General features: G+C 37.0%; 1 protein-coding gene across 1 annotated transcript in view; it reads left to right on the forward strand.

Moving 5' to 3' along the window:
- The window catches only part of CAPZA2 (capping actin protein of muscle Z-line subunit alpha 2), a 55,463-nt gene extending 40,416 nt beyond the window's left edge, over positions 1-15,047 (forward strand). Inside the window, 6 exon segments of the mRNA NM_001168609.1 lie at positions 656-862; positions 2,708-2,787; positions 6,678-6,756; positions 8,508-8,579; positions 12,199-12,261; positions 13,528-15,047. Of these exon segments, the coding sequence (NP_001162080.1) occupies positions 656-862; positions 2,708-2,787; positions 6,678-6,756; positions 8,508-8,579; positions 12,199-12,261; positions 13,528-13,668 (642 nt within the window). The 3' untranslated portion in view covers positions 13,669-15,047.
- Positions 15,048-20,898: the final 5,851 nt, after the last annotated feature.

The raw sequence follows: 20,898 nt of genomic DNA on the forward strand, positions 1-20,898 counted from the left end.
TGGAAGAATTGCAAGGGAAGGAAAAGGGGAAATTTTTTAAATAAAGCACAGAATATCAGATAATACATTATGCATTGTGGATGTATAATTTAAATTTATGTAAATGAATTATGTTTTTAAATATTTGGAAGTCAATTAAAATCAGTCGTCAATGTGGTTTTTAAGAAGCAAGAAGCAGATACTTCAGAGTAGGTAAGACTGTGGGCCCAGAGGCAAGGTGGGGGATACACCGAAGAGGATTTGCACCAGACCAAAACCATTCAGGTAACCAACCTGATTGGAGGTTCTCACAAGTTCTGTAGTTTTGAGGAACTAGAGTTTGATATCAGACACTGTAACCTGTTAGAGTTCTCAAAGCAGAAAACCCACCAAACCCACTTGAACAGTGTTTTTAGAGGTTGCATTTTTTTCCACCAGTAGTTGGAAGTTATATTGGGAGGAAATCTGCTCTGCACTGGATGAGAGTAACCTCATTGTCTGGATAGTCAACTCGTTTGAAGTATTAATAGTCATACCATATGATTAAAATATATGCCTGGAATAGAATTGTTTTATAGTTTTAAGGAAGAAGCTGAAATGAGTGTAATTATGATGTATTAGTACTGAAATGCTGTTTTTTTCCTTTTTTTTCTCTAAATTCATTCCATAATCAAAGGTATTGATAACAGAACATGGCGACTTGGGAAATGGAAAGTTTTTGGATCCAAAGAACAGAATCTGTTTTAAATTTGATCACTTAAGAAAGGAGGCAACTGATCCAAGACCCTGTGAAGTAGAAAATGCAGTTGAATCGTGGAGAACTTCAGTAGAAACTGCTCTGAGAGCTTATGTAAAAGAACATTACCCGAATGGAGTCTGCACTGTAAGTCATCAGTAGCAGCTTTGTGTGTGTGTTTTGTGTAAATGAGAGTCTTTAGTGTCTCCTAAAATTTACAGTAACTTACAGAATTGACATTGTATAATTTGTCATTTTTTTCCTTAAATATTTCTAAGAATGTTTACTATTTTTTTCAAGAAATTCTGGATAATAAATAGATACATTAGGATGGCTTAAAATAGAGAAATGGTTGTATCTTGATTTAAATCCATGTAGAAATTCTAATACGTTGATTAAGGGAGCATGATATGGTGAGATTCTGTAATCTTATGTTCATGACTCATCTCAGTTTAGATCAAATTTATTAAGTTACAGAAATCTGAGAACAAATAAAATTACTTGGAAGTAAAATTATGTGTTTATGTATTTTATAGTTACATTTCTTGTGGTTTTTTGTGTGGTTCTTTCATAGGTTCAGCCTGTTATTATATTTTCAAGAAATACATGGCTGGGCATAGTGGCTCATGCCTGTAATCCCAGCACTTTGGGAGAGGCCAAGGCAGGTGGATCACCTGAGGTCAGGAGTTCGAGACCAGCCTGGCCAACATGGTGAAACTGTCTCTACTTTAAAAAAATACAATTAGCTGGGCTTGGTGGCACGTGCCTGTAGTCCCAGCTACTCGGGAGGCTGAGGCAGGAGAATTGCTTGAACCCAGGAGGCAGAGGTTGCAGTGAGCCGAGATCGTGCCACTCCACTCCAGCCCGGGCGACAGAGTGAGACTCTGTCTCAAAAAAAAAAAAAAAAAGAAAAAGAAAAAAGAAATACAAAATATGGTAGTAGGAATACATTTCTTTTTTAAAAATTTCGTAATATTGTTTGTACCCTGACAGGCTTTTTTAGCACCCCCAGTTTGTGCTTCAGTGACCTTTTCCATTGCCAAAGTGATCTTTTGAAATGCAAATCAGGTTATCAAAATTCCCTGCTTGAAATCCTTCAGAGGTTTCCCATTGCACTTAGAGTCCAGGCTTTTGAAGGTGGCTTAAAGGCCCTGTGGATGGCGTGGCCTCTGCTTACCCCACCAACCTAACTCTACCATATATCCCAGTTTATACCTGCTTTCTCAACGTAATTATTAATATCACCAGTAGCATACCCCATTTCTTTCTTGGAAGTTTCCTGGTTAGGACAAAAATTCATGTGCTCTGCTTAAGTATCTAGCTCTCTAATTATTTGAGAAATATTGCAGCATAACTTCAAATATCTATTACTTGAATTATAACTTGTTCATCAGAATTATTTTGGAGGAATAATGAGAGTAAGGGAGTAGAGTCCTCATTTGTTCTAGAGGATTGAAAGTCACAAATTATTACTTTTAAAGCAGTAGGCAAGATGTGAAATAACATTGGGATACATCACAGACATTCTCTTAACAACCTTTCTCACTTATAAGTAAGTTAATTTATTCCAATACTTTTAAATGACTAGAGAAGCAGCAGCCCCTAAGATTGTGAAGTGAACAAAGGTGATAACCATAAGCTAGGTCCAGTTTTCACTTGCATGGAAAAAGCTAGATTAGCATCTGTATGTTTAAAATAAATTATCTACTTATGAAAGTAGATTATCTAGAATGCTCGTGAATATTTCAGAGTACAATTAATTTTAATAAATTTTATTTAATGTTGTCCCCTTTTGTGGTCCACTAATAATTTGATTAGGCACAAATATTTGAGAACATGTTTTTCTAGCTACTATATTGGAATGATGGCCTACTTTGTATTTTATGTGTTCTTGTCAAAGTACTGTGCAATTTGCAGTATTTTATAGATTTTTAAAGTTGGACATTCCGTAACCCTAAATTTATTCTTACGCTTATTTTCTTTGCCAATAAGGTGTATGGCAAAAAAATAGATGGACAGCAAACCATTATTGCATGCATAGAAAGCCATCAGTTCCAAGCAAAAAACTTTTGGTAAGTTAAAATCTTGGGTATTGGGGAGTTTTGGCATTGTTTTAAGTCTTTGTAGTTCTCGCTTTAGTGATTTGGGCAACACCTTGTTTGTTTATGATTAAGAACAATCTAGACATGATACAAAATTTTAGCCTTTTGATATAAGGAAGGTAAATTTGCTCAACAGCCTAATCATTAAAGGTAGTGGTAAATCCATCGACATTCAGTGAAAAGAGAATGGGACTAGCAAACAGCATCCTGAGGGAGCATGTGTGCCTGCAAGAACACCAGTTGGCAGTCCATATGCTCATTCTGTGAAGGGGCTGTTCCTGAATGAAACTAATGTGGAGGAGAACAGAGGTAATTATAAAGCAAAAAATGATGCTGCTTTTGTGAACTTTGTGGCTCTGAAGTAGAGGATTGCTTTGTACTTGGTTAGCCAATGTGAGGAAGTAATGACGTGTTTTATACAATGAGGCAGATTGCAATCATGCCTGGTAATTTTGTGTACAGATCATTCCATTATTCCTTAGAAACATCAAGCCCTCAGGAGCACTGACTGACCCTACTGATCTTGGACCTTTGACAAGTTGTTGGTCCTTTTTATTCTTAGACAAGACTATTTCTGAGCACCTGTTACAAAATTCTGAGATTCTTTAAGACCTTACAAGTCCATAATTGAATGAAATCTTTACATTTATCCCTGTTTTACATGCTGAGGTCACCAGAATAAGTATGGTCATAATATTTACCTTTTAGTATATTAGGCTTTGACTCACTAGCCAAGTTGGTTGGTGGTGCTATTAAAGGTAAAGTAACAGGTAACCCCTTTGGGCCAGTTGGGTTCATGGCCCAAGGTTGCTCCGCTACTTAGCCATCTCAGAAATAAATGCAAGATTGCAAGGTTAACCAAGAATATTTGGAGGAATGCAGATCCATCATCACTGAAGGAAAACCAATGCCATAAGTAAACATATGCCTTAATGACTAGCCGCAGTTCCCTAAAGGTTCTGGCATATAGAGTTACTTTTATAGACTTAATATAAGTGTAGTTTCTCTCTGTTGGGTCTAAAATCTTGTAGCATTAACCTACTGGAATCCTGAAGCAATCAATGTTTATAAAATTACTACTAATTGATGTTATTTATGCCAGGAAATACATAATAAAATCAATCTTGTTGAGATGGAACTACTATTAGAAGAAAATTCTTTTTACTAAGGTTTTCTTTATAATACATTGGAGATGTTATAATAAGTTTACTAATTCATTTTAAAATCTAATTCCTTTCAGCTTTAACATATATAAAATGAAGAAAATGTCTGTCCTTGAGTTTTATTTTCTTTTTAGAGACAGAGTCTTGGTGTGTTGCCCAGGCTGGCCTCAAATTCCTGGGCTCAAGTGATCCTCCTGCCTCAGCCTGTCAAGTAGCTGGAACTACAGGTTCACACCATGCCTGACTTGTCATTGAGTTTTCTATTCTCACTATTTCACTTTACAAGGGTAATTTTTCCTAAACCATCACTATGAGCATTGTATCACTTAAGTTAATGGCTTTCACTTTCTGGAAAAAAAATGTATTTTATATGCTTTGATATGATTTTTCCAAAGTGATAATATCATGGCACAGTAGTCTCAGTAAAATCTAAATAGTTAATACAAAGAACTATACTTCAAGCCAGGCATCTATAATCCCAGCACTTTTGGAGACCAAAGTAGGAGGATGGCCAGAGGCCAGGAGTTCAAGAAACCTGGGCAACACAGTACAACCCTATCTCTAGAAAAAAAAAAATTAGCCAGGCGTGGTGGTGCATGCCTGTAGTCCTAGCTACTTGAGAGGCTGAGGCAAGAGGATATCTTGAGCCCAAGAGTTCAAGCCTGGGTGAGCTATAATCACGCCACAGCACTTCAGTCTGGGTGACAAAGCAAGACCCTGTCTCTAGAAGAAAAAAAAAAAAAGAAATATACTTCAGTTCATCTAAAATATAGGTAGAGTAAAAATCAGAAGCAGCTAGTCTTAGATGTTTCTTAGGTTTCAGTAGATACCTTCTCTTAGTCTTTACCATTTCTCCAGGGTCTAGCAGTATTAGGGGCTTAATGTAAATATTTGTTGAGTGAATACATACTTTTAATTAAAGAGTTAAGGTAAGAGAGGGGCAGAATAGAATTAAAGGCTAGGACATATTGGCCATTTACTCCACTAATGAAAGAGTTCTATCTACTCAGTGTCATTTACTGTTACTGTAGTAATTAATGCCTTTGGAAGAATCTTTTAAAATAGTTCTCAAATTGGTAATACTACTTGGTTTGGATTTTTTTGTGTGTGCTTTTCATAATCAATGTTTATATAAATGTATATTGTCCTAGTCAGTATTGTATATGCTAAGGACTCACTAGTTGACTTGGCACTAATACCTCAATAAAAGGAATATTTCTTTTGGAATCATGAAACAAAAGTTATTTTTTCAACCTCAGTAAAAGGAGTACTTATTTTGGAATCATGTTATTTTTCCAACCAAACTTCTTTGAAAAATCTTGAATGAGTCACTCAAATCAAGACATGTTTTAATTATCTGTTATTTTGTAGAACATATACATTGATCTAATAATTTCCATATATTCAGTGTAACCGTAAGTATGAGAATACAGGTTGAATATCTCTTACCCAAAATGTTTGGGACCAGAAGTCTTTTGGATTTCGAATTTTTAAATATTTACATCATACTTATCGGTTTAACATCCCTAATTCAAAAATTCAAAATTCAAAATGTTCCATTAATCGTTTCCTTTGAGCATTATGTCAGTGCTCAAAAAGTTGCAGATTTTGAAGCATTTCAGATTTTTGAATTAGGTTGTACTATCATTCTATAGACTTTATGATTGGGTAGACTGCATGAATATTGAACCCAGAAATCGTTGTCTAGCAAAAGCCAGTATAGTGATTCATTACCCTGTGACTATTATATACTGTTCAAAAAAGCTAACATATCAGAATTTCCTTAGCTTGCAAAGAGTAAACAGAGACAAAAAGAAAAGTTACCGTGAAAGTTTGTCAGCAAAATAGAATATCAGAAGCTATACTACTCATCCAGAATTTTGTTAAAAAAGAAAGATAAAATTCACTAGTAGACAAAAAGTAATAACATACCAGTTTGTAATTTCTCAGTTTCGAACCATGAGTATGTATTTGTATACCAAAAATCATTTCAGGAGCAGAGAAATGCCTTTTATATGGTGACTTTAAACATAAAATTGGAATATTTTAAAAAACCTCATGTTAATAACTATAGCCCTTTATTTCCAGTTATCAAAACCTCCTTAAGAGTGTTGTGTAACATTTACTAGCCGTTCTTTTTAAATTATATGGTACTTTGTATCATTCAGTAGATGTTAAACTACACTGAGTGTATTTATAAAATCCCCTGATACTCTAAACATTTATTCCATTTATTTTGGAAATATAAGTGATACAATTGAAGAAGTAGCTTAAAATTTTTCTCCACAGTAGCTTATGACTTAGTTTTGTATTGGTTTTTGTTTTGTTTTGTTTTTTTAAGGCTAGTCAAGTGGAGACGGAACAAAGAAACCTGTAACTGATTGTGATCAATTAGTGGCAAACAGCACTGCACACACACCAGCCTGAATTGTATTTTAAGCCTTAGCTTTAGAATTCTGGCATTAAATCCATTATGTAAGTTCTTTTTTATCAGTAGGGTGAAGATTAAATTAAATATATATCATAACTGGATTTAACCTTTTGATTCTTTTTGACTGTTTCGGTGATTAAAAATTTAATGTCCAGTGTTCATCCCCCACACACTCTCATACTGTAGCATGAAATATAATCTGAAATTTAAAATTGATTCAAATTATTTTCCCTACCTTATTTACAGCTGCTGTTTTTATTTTTAAGGAATGGTCGTTGGAGGTCAGAATGGAAGTTTACAATCACTCCTTCAACCACTCAGGTGGTTGGCATCTTGAAAATTCAGGTATGAAATAAAAAGAATTTGTTTACTGATCTTTAAGAAGATTCTGAACAGAGAAACAACGAATTCCTAAGTTTACATTTTCATAGTACATTTTATATAGTTCTTTTTCAGGTCTTTGTTTTGGGGTAATAGGAAAAACAATAGTGCTGTTTTAAATATTTTAAATAACCTGGCAGTTCATTCCCTAGTCGTCAAAAATCTGCAAGGATAGCTAACAGATTATAAAACACAGCTAAAATTAGATGCTGCCATTTGGTCTGCTCTTCAGATACAATTTGTTCATCTTCTGAGTTTGAGTTGTGTACTTCTCTCCTCTGAATTGGGTGGAGTGTGGTGAAGTATAATATTAATATATGCATGTGTGTAGTTGTATAACTATATTATATGCATGTATTAACATGTGTATGTATTGGCCGGGCACGGTGGCTCATGCCTGTAATCCCAACACTTTGGGAGGCCAAGACAGGCAGATCACAAGGTCAGGAGATCAAGACCATCCTGGCTAACACAGTGAAACCCCACCTCTACTAAAAATACAAAAAATTAGCCAGGTGTGGTGACATGTGCCTGTAATCCCAGCTACTTGGGAGGCTGAGGCAGGAGAATTGCTTGAATCTGGGAGGCAGAGGTTGCAGTGAGCCGAGATTGTGCCACTGCACTCCAGCCTGGGCAACGAGTGAGACTCCATCTCAAAAAAAAAAAAGCATACATGATTGTTGGAAGATTTAGTTAATAGGGCTAAAAGGGTTAGAACAGAGACAGATACCGAGTACTCGATGAATGGTAGTCATTATTGTCAGCATTATTATTCCTTCACTTAGGCCTCAGTGGCGCTTACCCGGATAATTACAGCAATTTCTAAAATAGTGCGTCTTGTAGGACCAAAGCTTATTGAGAGCAAGGATTGTCTGGTTTACAGTACAATCTTCAGCATTTAGCATATGATTGTTATTTTGTTGAATTGCTGCACTCTTTGGCATTCACACTGCCATCAAAAAGATAATTTTTTAAATTTAAATGTGGATATGTTACTTGTAAGACCATTTAATGGTACACTCTTATCTACCAGATAGTCCAGACATATTTGCATGACATACAAGGCCCAGAGTTGACTAGTTTCCTACCTGCATATATTTCTCCAGCTATTGCTCTCCCCAACTTCATATACCTCTAGTCCTCTCTGAAATATGCTGAAGTCCTTTTTTAACCCTCAGAAAGAATCTGGAGTATTGCTAACATACTTTATACATACCTTTACCATGTTGTGCTGAAATATGAGATCAGGGACTGTGTCTTTCTAAAAGCCATATACCCTCAGAACCTTACGTAGTAGCAGTATATTTATTGCACTCACTCAATCTTTGTTGAGTAAATTCATGTCTGAGTTTGGGGAATTAAGTGGTTGGTGGAAATACACAAAAGAGGAGCAGGGTTGGGAGGGAATATTGTGAGCTCAGATTTGGACATCTCGGTTTTAGTTACCAGTAGAATGAATGATTGTGAGGCAAAAATGTCCAGCAGTCAGGTCAATAGAAGGCTTGCCTGAATAACTGCAGGGATGTCTCTAACTAGTCTCCTCACTCGGCTGAGGGAAGGGAGAGTCTTGCTGGAGTTCACAGGTTCTGGAGCTCAGCAGAGAAGTCTAGAGTAGAGCTGAAATATGTAGTCCATCTGCATTGATATGCTTGTTGAAGCAATGAGGATCTTGATGATTCCTGTAATGTGGTTTCTGTGATTTCTTTTTCTAATAGGTTCATTATTATGAAGATGGTAATGTTCAGCTAGTGAGTCATAAAGATATACAAGATTCCCTAACAGTGTCTGTAAGTAATTAATTCTACAATAAAATTTAACCTAATACTTCTTTAAAAGCAGAACAGTTTTGGAATGAACATTTTAAGTAATATTTCTGCTTCAGATTGAAGTGTTTTCTGATAGATTAAAGATAAGTAATTGCAAACCTGTACCTAACTTTTTTGCAGCTTTATTGAGATATAGTTTGTATACCATTCAGTTCACTCATTTAAAGTAGAAGCTTCAGATTTTTTTTTGTATATTACTAAAGGGTTGGACAGCAGTCACCACAATCTAATTCAGAACATTTTCGTGCTCCTTAAAAGAAACCCTGTACCATTAGCAGTCATTCTCCATTCTACCCAGCCCTTCCCCCAGAACCCTCCCAGCCCTAGGCAGCGGCTAATCTGCTTTCTGACTCTGTGGATTTGTTTGTGTTGGACATTTTATATAAATGTAATCATAATATATAGTCTTTTATGACTGGCTTTTTTCATTTAACATGTTCAACATTCATCCTTTTAGAGCATGTATTAGTACTTTTTTCCTTTTTATTGCCAGATAATACTCTGTTGTGTGGACATACCGCATTTTATCAATTCTTCAGTTAATGGACATTTCTGTTTTCTACTTTTGGTGCTGTGAACATTTGTGTACTATTTTTTGTGTAGATATTTTAATTTCTTTTTGGTATAGACATAGGAGTGGAATTGCTGGGTCATTTGGAACTATGTTTAACCTTTTGAAGAACTGCCAGACTGTTTTCCATTTTATAGTTTCACCAGCAGTGTATAAGAGTTTCAATTTTTCTGTATCTTTTTCCAAAATATGTCCTTTTGATGATAACCATCCTAGTCAGTTTGAAGTAGTATCTTATTGTGGTTTTTATTTACATTTTCTTGATGCTTATGATTTTGAGCATCTTTTCATGTGCTTGTGATCATTTGTATATCTTTTGGGGGGAAATACCTATTCAGATCCTTTGCTCATTTCCTAATTGATTATTCACATTTGTATTATTGAGTTGTAATTGTTCGTATATTCTGGATATAAGTCTAGTGTATCACATACATGATTTCAGATATTTTCATCCTTCTGTGTGTTGTCTTTTCACTTTCTTGATGATATTGTTTGCAAAACAGAAGATTTTGGTTTTGATTTTTTTCTTTTGTCATTTGAGATTTGAAATATTAATAGAAACCATTGCCTACCCAAGGTCATGAAGATCTACTCCAGTGTTTTCTTCTAAAAGTGTTATATAGTTTTAGCTCTTACATTTAGGTCTATGATCTTCTACCTAACTTTTAAACTATTGTATCTTTTCATTGTGTGGCTATTTGGATCATGATTTAATGAAGTTTTTTTTTTAAGTTCATCTTTCAAATTTAAGAGTTTTTGAACCTGGTTTTATTTCTCCACAGAATTCTTTCACACATTCTTTCCCTTGCATATGCAACTGTTTCCTCATTGATTTTTTTTTCTTTTTTTCTTTTTTTTTGAGACAAGATCTGGCTCTGTCACCCAGGCTGGCATGATCTCAACTCACTGCAACTTGTGCCTCCAGGGCTCAAGCCATTCTCCTGTCTGAGCCTCCTGAGTAGCTGGGACTACAGGCATGTGCCACTACACTCAGCTATTTTTTTTTTTTTTTCCCAGTAGAGATGGGGTTTCACCATGTTGCCCAGCTAGTCTTGAACTCCTGGACTCATGCAGTTTACCCACCTTGGCCTCCAAAAGTTTGGCTTTTGGTTTTCTTGCCCCATGGATATTGACAGTATAACATTAACAGTGACATTTTCTCATTTGTGTCATATACCTAAAAGTATCTGTGTATTATAAACATCCACTGCTTATATACAATTTGCAAATATTAAAGAAAACTTTATTTTTAACTCAAGAAAGCATTTAACTTTAAGAAACATGTATAAATGTGTTAAGCCAGATGCTACCTAAGAAGATAAGCTATATATTTACATAGACATATATATTTTTATATATATATATATATATATATATATATATATATACACGTGTGTATTTTTTTGAGACAAGGTGTCACTCTGTTGCCCAGGCTGTAGTGCAGTGGTGTGAATACAGCTCACTGCAGCCTCGACATCCTGGGCTCAAGCGATCCTCCTGCCTCAGCTTCTCTAGTAGCTGGGACTACAGGCATGTGCCACCATGCCCAGCTAATTTATTTTTTATAGAGATGGGGTCTCACCATATTGTCCACGCTGGTCTCAAACCCTGGCCACAACCAAACCCCTTCTGCCTTGGCCTCCCAAAGTGCTGGGATTACAGGCATGAGCCACCACACCCAGCCCCTGAAGCTATCTTTTAAAAAACTTTTTATTAGCACTTAGGTGATTTCTGCTCTGACCTAATTGGTACTGTTCTTGCAAAATTTGCCAGTGAAAAAAACTTACTAATATCTGATTTTCCATGAGATGTTCTACTCCATATAGTTATATATCATATGTAATTAGTACATTCAATATTATTCACATAACAAGGGTATGGTGCCATCTTGTTTGGGGGAGTTTGACATTGAGCAAAGATGCCTCCTGTCTGGGTGCGGTGGCTCACGTCTGTTATCCTATCACTTTGGGAAGCTGAGGTCGGTGGATCACTTGAGGTCAGGAATGTGAGACCAGCCTGGCCAATATGGCAAAACCTCGTCTCTACTAAAAATACAAAAACCCCATCTCTACTAAAGATAACAAAAATTAGACAGGTATGGTGGCACATGCCTATAGTCCCAGCTATTTGGGTGGCTGAGGCACGAAAATTGCTTGAACCTGGGAGGTGGAGATTATAGTGAGCCGAGATCACACCCCTGCACTCCAGCCTGTGCTACAGGCTGAGACCCTGTCTCAAAAAAAAAGAAAAAAAAAAACAGATACTTCCTAAGAGAAATTTGTCCACAAAATTACGGAGTGTGGGGTTTTGAGAGATGGTCATAGTAATTAAACTTGACTAATATGCCAGCTTGAGCTCATTTTTTCTAGGAATGACCATTTTTATTTTTACTCTATCTTAGGAGGTTTTCATTGTTTTATATTTTTACACCATATATATAAAGTATAAGGTGTTAGAGAATTTTACATTAACACTGTTTCATTTTTTAAATCCAGATTCTGTTAACTTTACTATTAGGAAAAAGCAAACAAACCCATCTATTGGCATGTTAAAAAAAATTTCCAGAAAAATACATTCTTCCTGATTAGTGTTTTTTTTTTTTTTTTTTTTGGTATCACTGTTCTGTTACATAATGTTCATAAATATTTAACAATATTTAGATAAAGAGTCATCAATTAGAAATCTTTACCAAACTTGTTACCCATAAAGGTTGTCTATTGGAATGCATGTCCAGTGTTTAAAATTGAACTTTTCATCAATGTGTGTATCAATGAGAGTTCACTTTCCTTAGCCAGCTAAACATTGACACCAGCTTATTCTGTAGACTTTTAAAATAATTTTACCTATTTCCCCCTTAGACTTAGAATAATTGATCTTACAATATTTGTTCTTTGTCATAATTTCCTTCTGTGTTATTTATTGTAACATTACATTAACCATACATATATTTTAAAGTAATAGTGGTTTAGTTTTAAATTACAATTTTTATTTTTATTTTTTTTTATTCAGAATGAAGTGCAAACAGCAAAAGAATTTATAAAGATTGTAGAAGCTGCAGAAAATGAATACCAGGTATGATTTTTTAAATATTATATAAGCTACATTCACGTATGAATTAATAGCACTGAAATTTGAATTTCATTCAAAGGCTGAATTTTTCCATTGCATCAGTAAGAGTCTTTTTGTTGTGTGTCTACTTTTAACACAAGGGCAGACTTATTAAAGTGTAGGCAAAAAGAGTGGCAAGTAAATTGAATTCCATTAATATTTTGTATTTTAAAAATACTAAGACTAGGCCGAACACGGTGGCTCATGCCTGTAATCCCAACACTTTGCGATGTTGAGGCAGGTGGATCACGAGGTCAAGAGATCAAGACCATCCTGGCCAACATGGTGAAACCCCGTCTCTATACAAAAATCAGCTGAGCGTGGTGGCATGTGCTTGTAGTGGCGGGTTCTACTTGGGAGGCTGAGGCAGGAGAATCGCTGGAACCTGGGAGGCAGAGGTTGCAGTGGGCCGAGATCGTGCCATTGCACTCTGGCCTGGCAACAGAGCGAGACTCCATCTCAAAAAAAAAAAAGACTAGGTTTTAGCCAACTGTAATTTCTGAGTGCAGATTGAGTATCGCTGATCTGAGTTGTGTGGGACCAAAAGTGTTTTAGATTTCAGATTTTTTTTTGGATTTTGGAATATTTATTATATATTTACCACTCAAGCTTCTGTAATCTGAAAATTAGAAATCTGCATCAATGCTCCAGTGAGCATTGCCTTTGAGCGTCATGTTGATGCTCAAAAAGTTTCAAGTTTTGAAAACTTCGGATTTTTCAGTTAGGGGTGCTCAATCTGCATCAGTCAAAAAATGCCAGACTTTTTAAGTGGCTATTTTTTTCTGGTTGAAAATTTTAATTCAGGCTGTGTCTTACCATTTGGATTATGTGCAATCTGCTTAGATCACATTTCATTTTGTGCTTTACTTTTTGTTATTTATCAGCTTCTAAACTACACTCTTGAATTTAAGCATTTAATTTGTGAATTAGACAAGTTTCTACTCCTTAAAAATAATAATCCATAAATTGTTCTGACATACTAAAATAAATTCAAAACGAGGACACAAATATTACATCTAATTTATAATTTTCATTAAGTTTAATTATTCAAAATTATTATGGCTTTTTCTTCTAGCTGCCTTAACAAAATGTTGGGTTTTTTTTATTTGACTGTTTAAAAACAGTGAAATGGGCTGCTTAAATAAAATGTATTCTGAAAACATCTATATGCTTTATAAATTGTTCTGTTCTTTTGCTTTACTTTAAACTTCTAACTATTGTTTTTCATAGACTGCCATCAGTGAGAATTATCAGACAATGTCGGACACTACTTTCAAAGCCTTACGTCGACAGTTGCCAGTTACACGCACTAAGATTGATTGGAACAAGATCCTTAGCTACAAGATTGGCAAAGAGATGCAGAATGCATAAGATGAACATTGCATGACCGGATCGTTTTAGTGTCTTTGCGTTAAAAAATTATTGCAAAAGTATTCTGAACTGTCAAGCTGCCCAGTCAGATGGGCTGTTGCCATTTAAAATCACTGTAATTAATTAGTTTGATTAGAGCACAAAGCTTAGCTAATCAACCATTATTTTTCATTTTGTTTGTTCTAAGAGGATTGAAAATCAGTTTAGTTTAAATGTCTTTCTGTTAGGCCTTTCTTTCTTAACAATGAAGAAGAGATGATTCTTCTAGTTTATGGTTAAAAGTTTTTGAAGTGTCTCAAAAATATTTTACTAACTGTAACCCTAAAATTGTTGTCTTTTGGTTTATGAAATGGGTAATTTTTGATATTTCCCCAGTTCTTTTTAATGGGGTCAATAATGGACATTCTAGTTTAAGGTGGTTGATGGATTTAGCCATATATGCTGCTAAAGAAATTGTCTACCTTTTCTTCCTCACCTGTTCCATTTATGTAAGGTTGAGATTAGAGGGAAAGCATTTTCTATATCAATTGTGTTTAAACCTTTCAAGAAGGTTATTTAGCTAGCTTAGTGTTGAACTAAATTTTTTTTAAACAAGGCGAGGTCTAATGCTGTTTTGAGATTCTGAAATTAAATGAAAATACTTATTTCAGAAATGCATTTAATGCTTTTTTTCTTGTGACAGTTACGCAAATCAGCTTGAATTCCATATGTCCCTGAGTTATTTTTATCATAAAGCCACAAATGTATTATAACAAGGCAAATTGTAATATATATAATCCTTAACTCATAACCATGTCTCGGTTTATTTTTTTTTCTTGGATTGAAAAGTACTGAAATTCAATGTGACATTAAAATGCAAATTTTCCTATTTATTTGAGTAGAAAATCACTTACCAGTGAGCATATATATTTTAAAATACTTTCTTTGGATATTGTAATTCTTAACTGGTTGTAAATTAGAAAAGCTGGGATTACATATGGTGTGTGGTTACAGTCTAAATTTTTTCATCCTCCTGTGCGTCATAAGCATGTTTGTAATATTTTAAAAAATAGTTCTACTGATGCTACAGGAATTTCAAGCCTGTGGCGAATGTTAGTATTTACCATAGGGAGTGAAGCGGAGTTATGGTTTCATTCAATAGAGTATTGCTTATTATACTTGAGTGGAATCCTTTCCTCACATACTCCTACAGACGTCTGGGCCTGGAAATTTTTTTTTTTTTTTTTTAGAAAAACACCACTTTTATTATGTACAATAAAATATTTCGTTAGCTTGAATTGTATAGATTTTTAAAAATTCAATGAAAGCATGTTGTTTAATTTCTTTTTAAAATCACTGTTGAGCTTTGAAAGCATTGAGAATATAATATGAAAATATGACATTTTGGCTAAATCATCTTTTCTTTTAGTTTTAAAACACAAGTTTTGACACATTGGGATTCCTAAAGAAAATGAATTGGTAACATTAATTATCTGTTCCTTTTTTAAATATATATATTTGAAAGTTTGATGATGGTGAACTAAATACTAGATCTAATTGACAAACTTAGTTCTATCAGGCCATCATGAGTTTCTATCCCATGAAAGTCATCAGTTTCCTGTCTGTTCTAGTCTGGAATGCATTACTGAAAATATATGCAAGTGTTCGTAAGGTGATTTGCTTGTGAGATGGAAGATTTATCAAAAATAATTTAGAACAGTCTGAAATAATGATTGCACAGAATAGACTAGTCTTTTATTGTGTAAGAATGGCAGCCGGGTGTGGTGGCTCACGCCTGTAATCCAAGCACGTTGGGAGGCTGAGTCGGGCGGATCACGAGGTCAGGAGCTCAAGACCACAGTGAAACCCTGTCTCTACTAAAAATACAAAAATTAGCCAGGCGCAGTGGCGGGCGTCTGTAGTCCCAGCTAACTCGGGAGGCTGAGGCAGGAGAGTGGCTTGAACCCGGGAGGCGGAGCTTGCTGTGAGCCGAGATTGCACCACTGCAGTCCAGCCTGGACAACAGAGTGAGACTCTGTCTCAAAAAAAAAAAAAAAAAATGTGGCATTTATTGGGCCAGGTGCGGTGGCTCACTGCTGTAATCCCAGCACTTTGGGAGGCCAGGCAGGTGGATCACGAGGTCAGGAGTTCGAGACCAGCCTGACCAACATGCTGAAACCCTGTCTCCACTAAAAACAACAACAACAAAAAATTAGCCGGTTATGGTGGTGCACGCCTGTAATCCCAGCTACTCAGGAGGCTGAGACAGGAGAATCATTTTAACCCGGGAGGTGGAGGTTGCAGTGAGCAGAGATCGAGCCACTGCACTCCAACCTGGGTGACACAGGGAGACGCCGTCTCAATAAAAGAATGGCATTTATTAAAGTGAAAGAAGAATGGAAACCCAGAGTATCCTATAGCTCAGGGATGTAATTTTAGTAGGAGCCATTGTGGCTGTTTTGCTGAGTAGGTTGAAGTGTGGTGGCAAAGGCACAATCAGGGAGAACAGCTAGGAGACTACTGCAGTAATCTAATTGAGAGCATGCTGGCTTGGACTGAGGCAGTTGCTGTAGAGGTGGTATAAAGCAGTGAGGTCTAGATACATCCTAAAGGTAAAATCGGCAAGACTTGGGGAGAGTTTGGTCATGGAGTGTGAGATAAAGAGAACCATCAAGGATGTTTGGGGCTGGAGAAATTGAGGAAGATTCTTGTAGGAGGTTGGTTTAGGGAAGGAGGCTGGTCAGGAGTTCAGTTTTCTATTCAAAGAAGTATCTCATGTAGCAGTTAGATAAAGAAGACAGGAACTAGAGGAAAGCTCTGGGCTAGAATAATGGGAAAGTGAATGAACCTGGGAAACAATTTTATAGGCAGACAGGATGAAGGACCTTAAGGTTAGTGATAATGAATTTAAAGTAAATGAGACCAATGATGAGTATGGCTGTATGTTTTTCTTCAAATGTGTAAAGCTGTATGGATGCAGGCATGGAGTAGATGAAATAAACCAAGGCTGTGGTTTTGCCCAGAGTGAATGACCACATGAATAGGGGCAAGGTATAATGATGGTCTGTGGAATTTCAGCTGGGTAAGCAGGGAAGTGAGGGCTTGAGACAGGAGGGATAGTGAAAATGTGGTACAACCAATGGATTATAGGTGTGTTAAAGTAGGGGGACTATAAAGAATGACCTAGAAATGTAAGAAGTGGGCTGGGTGCGGTGGCTCATGCCTGTAATCCCAGCACTTTGGAAGGCCGAGGCAGGTGGATCATGAGGTCAAGAGATCGAGATCATCCTGGCCAATATGGTGAAACCCCATCTCTGCAGTGAGCCGAGATCACACCACTCACTACAGGCTGGCGACAGAGCGAGACTCTGTCTCAAAAAAAAAAAAAAAAAGTGGTGGGCTGGGCACAGTGGCTCACACCTATAACCCCAGCACTTTGGGAGGCCACGGCAGGTGGATCACTTAAGGTCAGGAGTTCAAGACCAGTCTGGTCAATATGGTGAAACCCCATCTGTATTAAAAAGACAAATATTAGCCGGGCATGGTGGCACATGCCTGTAGTCCCAACTACTCAGGAGGCTGAGGCAGGAGAATCTTTGGACCCAGGAGGTGGCGGTTAAAATGAGCTGAGATTGCGCCACTGCACTCCAGCCTGGGTGACAGAGTGAGAGTCCGTCTCAAAACAAGAAAAAAGAAATGTAAGAAGTGGTGATTAAAGAATGGTATGCTTAACTAAAATTGAGATTTTGAGTAGTTATTAGTAATGACAAATATGACCAAGGGAGTGACTGGCTGAGGGGAGAGAGGAGAGGAGGAAGCAACTGTGCCACCCAGGGTTGGAAAGGTCACCTCTGTGACATTAAAATCCAGAATTCTGATAGAAGTAAGAGTTCTGGCATGAGTGGTGCTTTTCCAGACTACACTTGGTTATACGATTACATTAGATATTCATGTGGCGTTTCCTCATTTGGGATTTTGGAAACTAAAATAGTAGTGAAACCATTAAAAGAAAGATGTCCTGGAAGTTCTCGTTCATTGCAAATGTTCTTGAAATGTGAAATTCTTGAAAAAGTAATCAAGGACAACTATTGACAGTTGTATGACATTTGGGTAGCCCTTTCTACAGTTAAAGTCATTTTGACTTTTAGTAACCACACTGAAACCTTTGGAATAATGAAAGACCCTTTCAAAAGATCTTCCATACTGATCATCAGTTTGCACCTTTGCCATCTATGGGGTATGAAATAGAAAGGCACATTTAGCCACGAGTTAACACAGGTGTTTTGTAATGCGTGCATTATGAAACATCCCAAGAAAGATGCGTATTTCTGTTCACTTCTCTAAGGTACAATATATAAAAGAATCATCGTGTACTTGCTAGTCTTAAAGTGTAGGTTTTGGGCCAGGAACAGTGACTTACGCCTGTAATCCCAGCACTTTGGGAGGCGGAGGCTGGTGGATCACCTGAGGTTAGGAGTTCGAGACCAGCCTGACCAACATGGTGAAACCCCATTTCTACTACAAAAATACAAAATTAGGCGGGTGTGGTAGTGCACGCCTGTATTCCCAGCTACTTGTGAGGCTGAGACAGAATTGCTTGAGCCCAGGAGGCAGAGGTTGCAGTGAGCCAAGATCACGCCGTTTCTCTCCAAAGAGTGAAACTCCATCTCTGAATGAATGAAAGAGTGATTGAGTAAATGAATAGTGTAGATTTGGGGGCCTGAAACTGAGAACTTCTTAAAGGCAGACACTGTATAGGCATGTCCAAATTTGACATTCTGAGTATTATGCAAAAGCTTTATTGTAAGTTTGGTCAGTAGTGCTAGCTATTGGAGAATATGTAAAATATTCACAGATTAAGATTAAAATAGCCAATTAAACCTTTAAGGTCTAGTTGGCATTAGAAATGAATGTCAGGCCATTCACATTTAAGCAGATGTATTCAGAGAACTGTTCTAGGCATTGTGGAGTTTGGAAAATATAAAACCGTTTATAAAGGAATCTACAAACTAGTCATGGAACAACAGTGTTTTCCAACCTTTGTCACATCCCAACATATATAGAAAATATTTGTGGCCGGGCATGGTAGCTCACACCTCTAATCCCAGCACTTCAGGAGGCCGAGGCAGGTGGACTCCTTTCAGTCTATGAGTTCAAGATCAGCCTAGGCCACATGGCGAAACTCTGTCTCTACTAAAAATACAAAGGTGTGGCACACGCCTGTAGTCCCAGCTACTCAGGAGCTGAGCCAGGAAGATCACCTGAACCTGGGGAGGCTGAGGCTGCAGTCAGCTGTGATCACGCCACTGCACTCTAATCTGGGTGATAGAGTAAGAACCTGTCTCAAAATATATAAATAAATAAGGCATACTGCAGGAAATGGACAAGGCTGCCTGCCAATTGTTGTAAGGGTTAAGAAGATCAGTATCTTGGCACACCTTAAACCCGTTTAGGAAGATGTGCCATGGGCAACACAGGTTGTTTTTAAGATAAACTTCAAACCTTACCTAAGATAACTTTTTAAAGAGATGTCAAGCCAAGGGAGGTTTTCTGGAAAGGATGAGTTTTAAACTGCTTTGGCAAGTATGCGTGCCACTGGTAGGCGGGAAATCCTCTTGTATCTCGAGGAAGCATTAATATGCAGGTAATAGGTTTCCGCTAAAGAAATGTCATGGGTCAGAATGTCATCCAGTTCAAAACTAAATCTGACTTTTTAAAACAGCCAGTACAAAATGAAATTATAACACAGTGAAGTTAAAAATTAGTGTTCTTATAAACTGTAGTATGGCCAATAAGATGCTTTATCTCTAGTTTTTGTATAACTAGTACACAAAAAGTGTACTAGTTAACATCAGTTTCCATTTTTGCAGTGTGACTGTATCAGAAAACAGATTTTTTTCACACAAACTCGCTAGAAAACCCATCACAGGCCGGGCGCAGTGGCTCACGCCTGTAATTCCAGCACTTTGGGAGGCTGAGGCAGGTGCATCACGAGGTCAAGAGATCGAGGCCATCCTGGCCAACATGGTGAAACCCCGTCTCTACTAAAAATACAAAAATTAACTGGGCATGGTGGTGCGTACCTGTAGTCCCAGCTACTCAGGAGGCTGAGGCAAGAGAATTGCTTGAACCCGGCAGGCAGAGGTTGCAGTGAGCCAAGATCATGCCACTGCACTCCAGCCTGGGCGACAGAGCAAGACTCTGTCTCAAAAAAAAAAAAAAAACCCACATCAAGAATACCAAATCAGCCACTGACTCTCATAACATGAGCTGTGGGACAATCTGCAGTTAAAGCACTCTGATTAATAGAAGACTGTTAAGGAAGCCCCGTTGGCATATCTTAGAAGATTGATGACTTCTGGGAAAATTTGTGAAATGCCCAGCTCTTTTAACCAAATAAATTTTCAAGGCATTTTTTTACTGCAAGGATATCCCTAAAGTCTTGCTGACTAAACAGTGCAAAGTGTCACCTTCCTTTGGGCTGCTAACTTGCTAGCCTCTCAGCGTCTGAATACCTGATCCGGATCTCTTCCATCCCAGACTTTGGCCTGAAAATGAAGGCTTGCCTCCTGTTTCCCAAAAGAATACTAAACAGAAATAGCCGGGAGCAATAACTCCCTTAAGTATAAATTAAGGACCTAGGGAAGACTTTAGTTCTTTGAGAAAGGAGAACAAAATATAGGAGATCAGTGTTCCAGGACACTGAAAGCATCTGCAGTGAGGAAAAGGCAAGGTAAAGAAAACCTGCCCACATGCACTCATTTGCCCCTACTTTGGGGCTTTACAGAGGCGAAAGAGAAATTTTTAAAGGAAATAAATTTCATTCCAGAGACTTGAATAAGGCAAACCCGTAAGTCAACCTAAATATCCACCCACAGCGAATGAGTACAGATACTGTGGTTTGTTAATACCGGGAGAGCATACAACTTTTAAAAACTTGTGAGTCAGAGGTTGTATTAACATACTGTAAAAATTCCTGTTGAGAGAAAAAAGCAAGTTGTAAAAAAGTATACTAAAGTTTAAAAATACATAAAACAATACAAATGTTTTATTTTATATGTAGTGAGTGTATAAACATACAACAGATTAAAACACCAAATCAGGCCAGACGTGTGGCTCACGCCTGTAATCCAGGCATTTTGAAAGGCCCAGGCGTTCCCAGATCAGCCTGGACAATATATCAAGATCCCATTTCTAGAAAAATTTTTAAATTAGCTGGGCATAGTGATATGTGTGTATGGTCCAAGCTAC

Source organism: Macaca mulatta, chromosome 3 (assembly GCF_049350105.2).
Source record: "Macaca mulatta isolate MMU2019108-1 chromosome 3, T2T-MMU8v2.0, whole genome shotgun sequence".
NCBI classification, from domain to species: Eukaryota; Metazoa; Chordata; class Mammalia; order Primates; family Cercopithecidae; genus Macaca; species Macaca mulatta.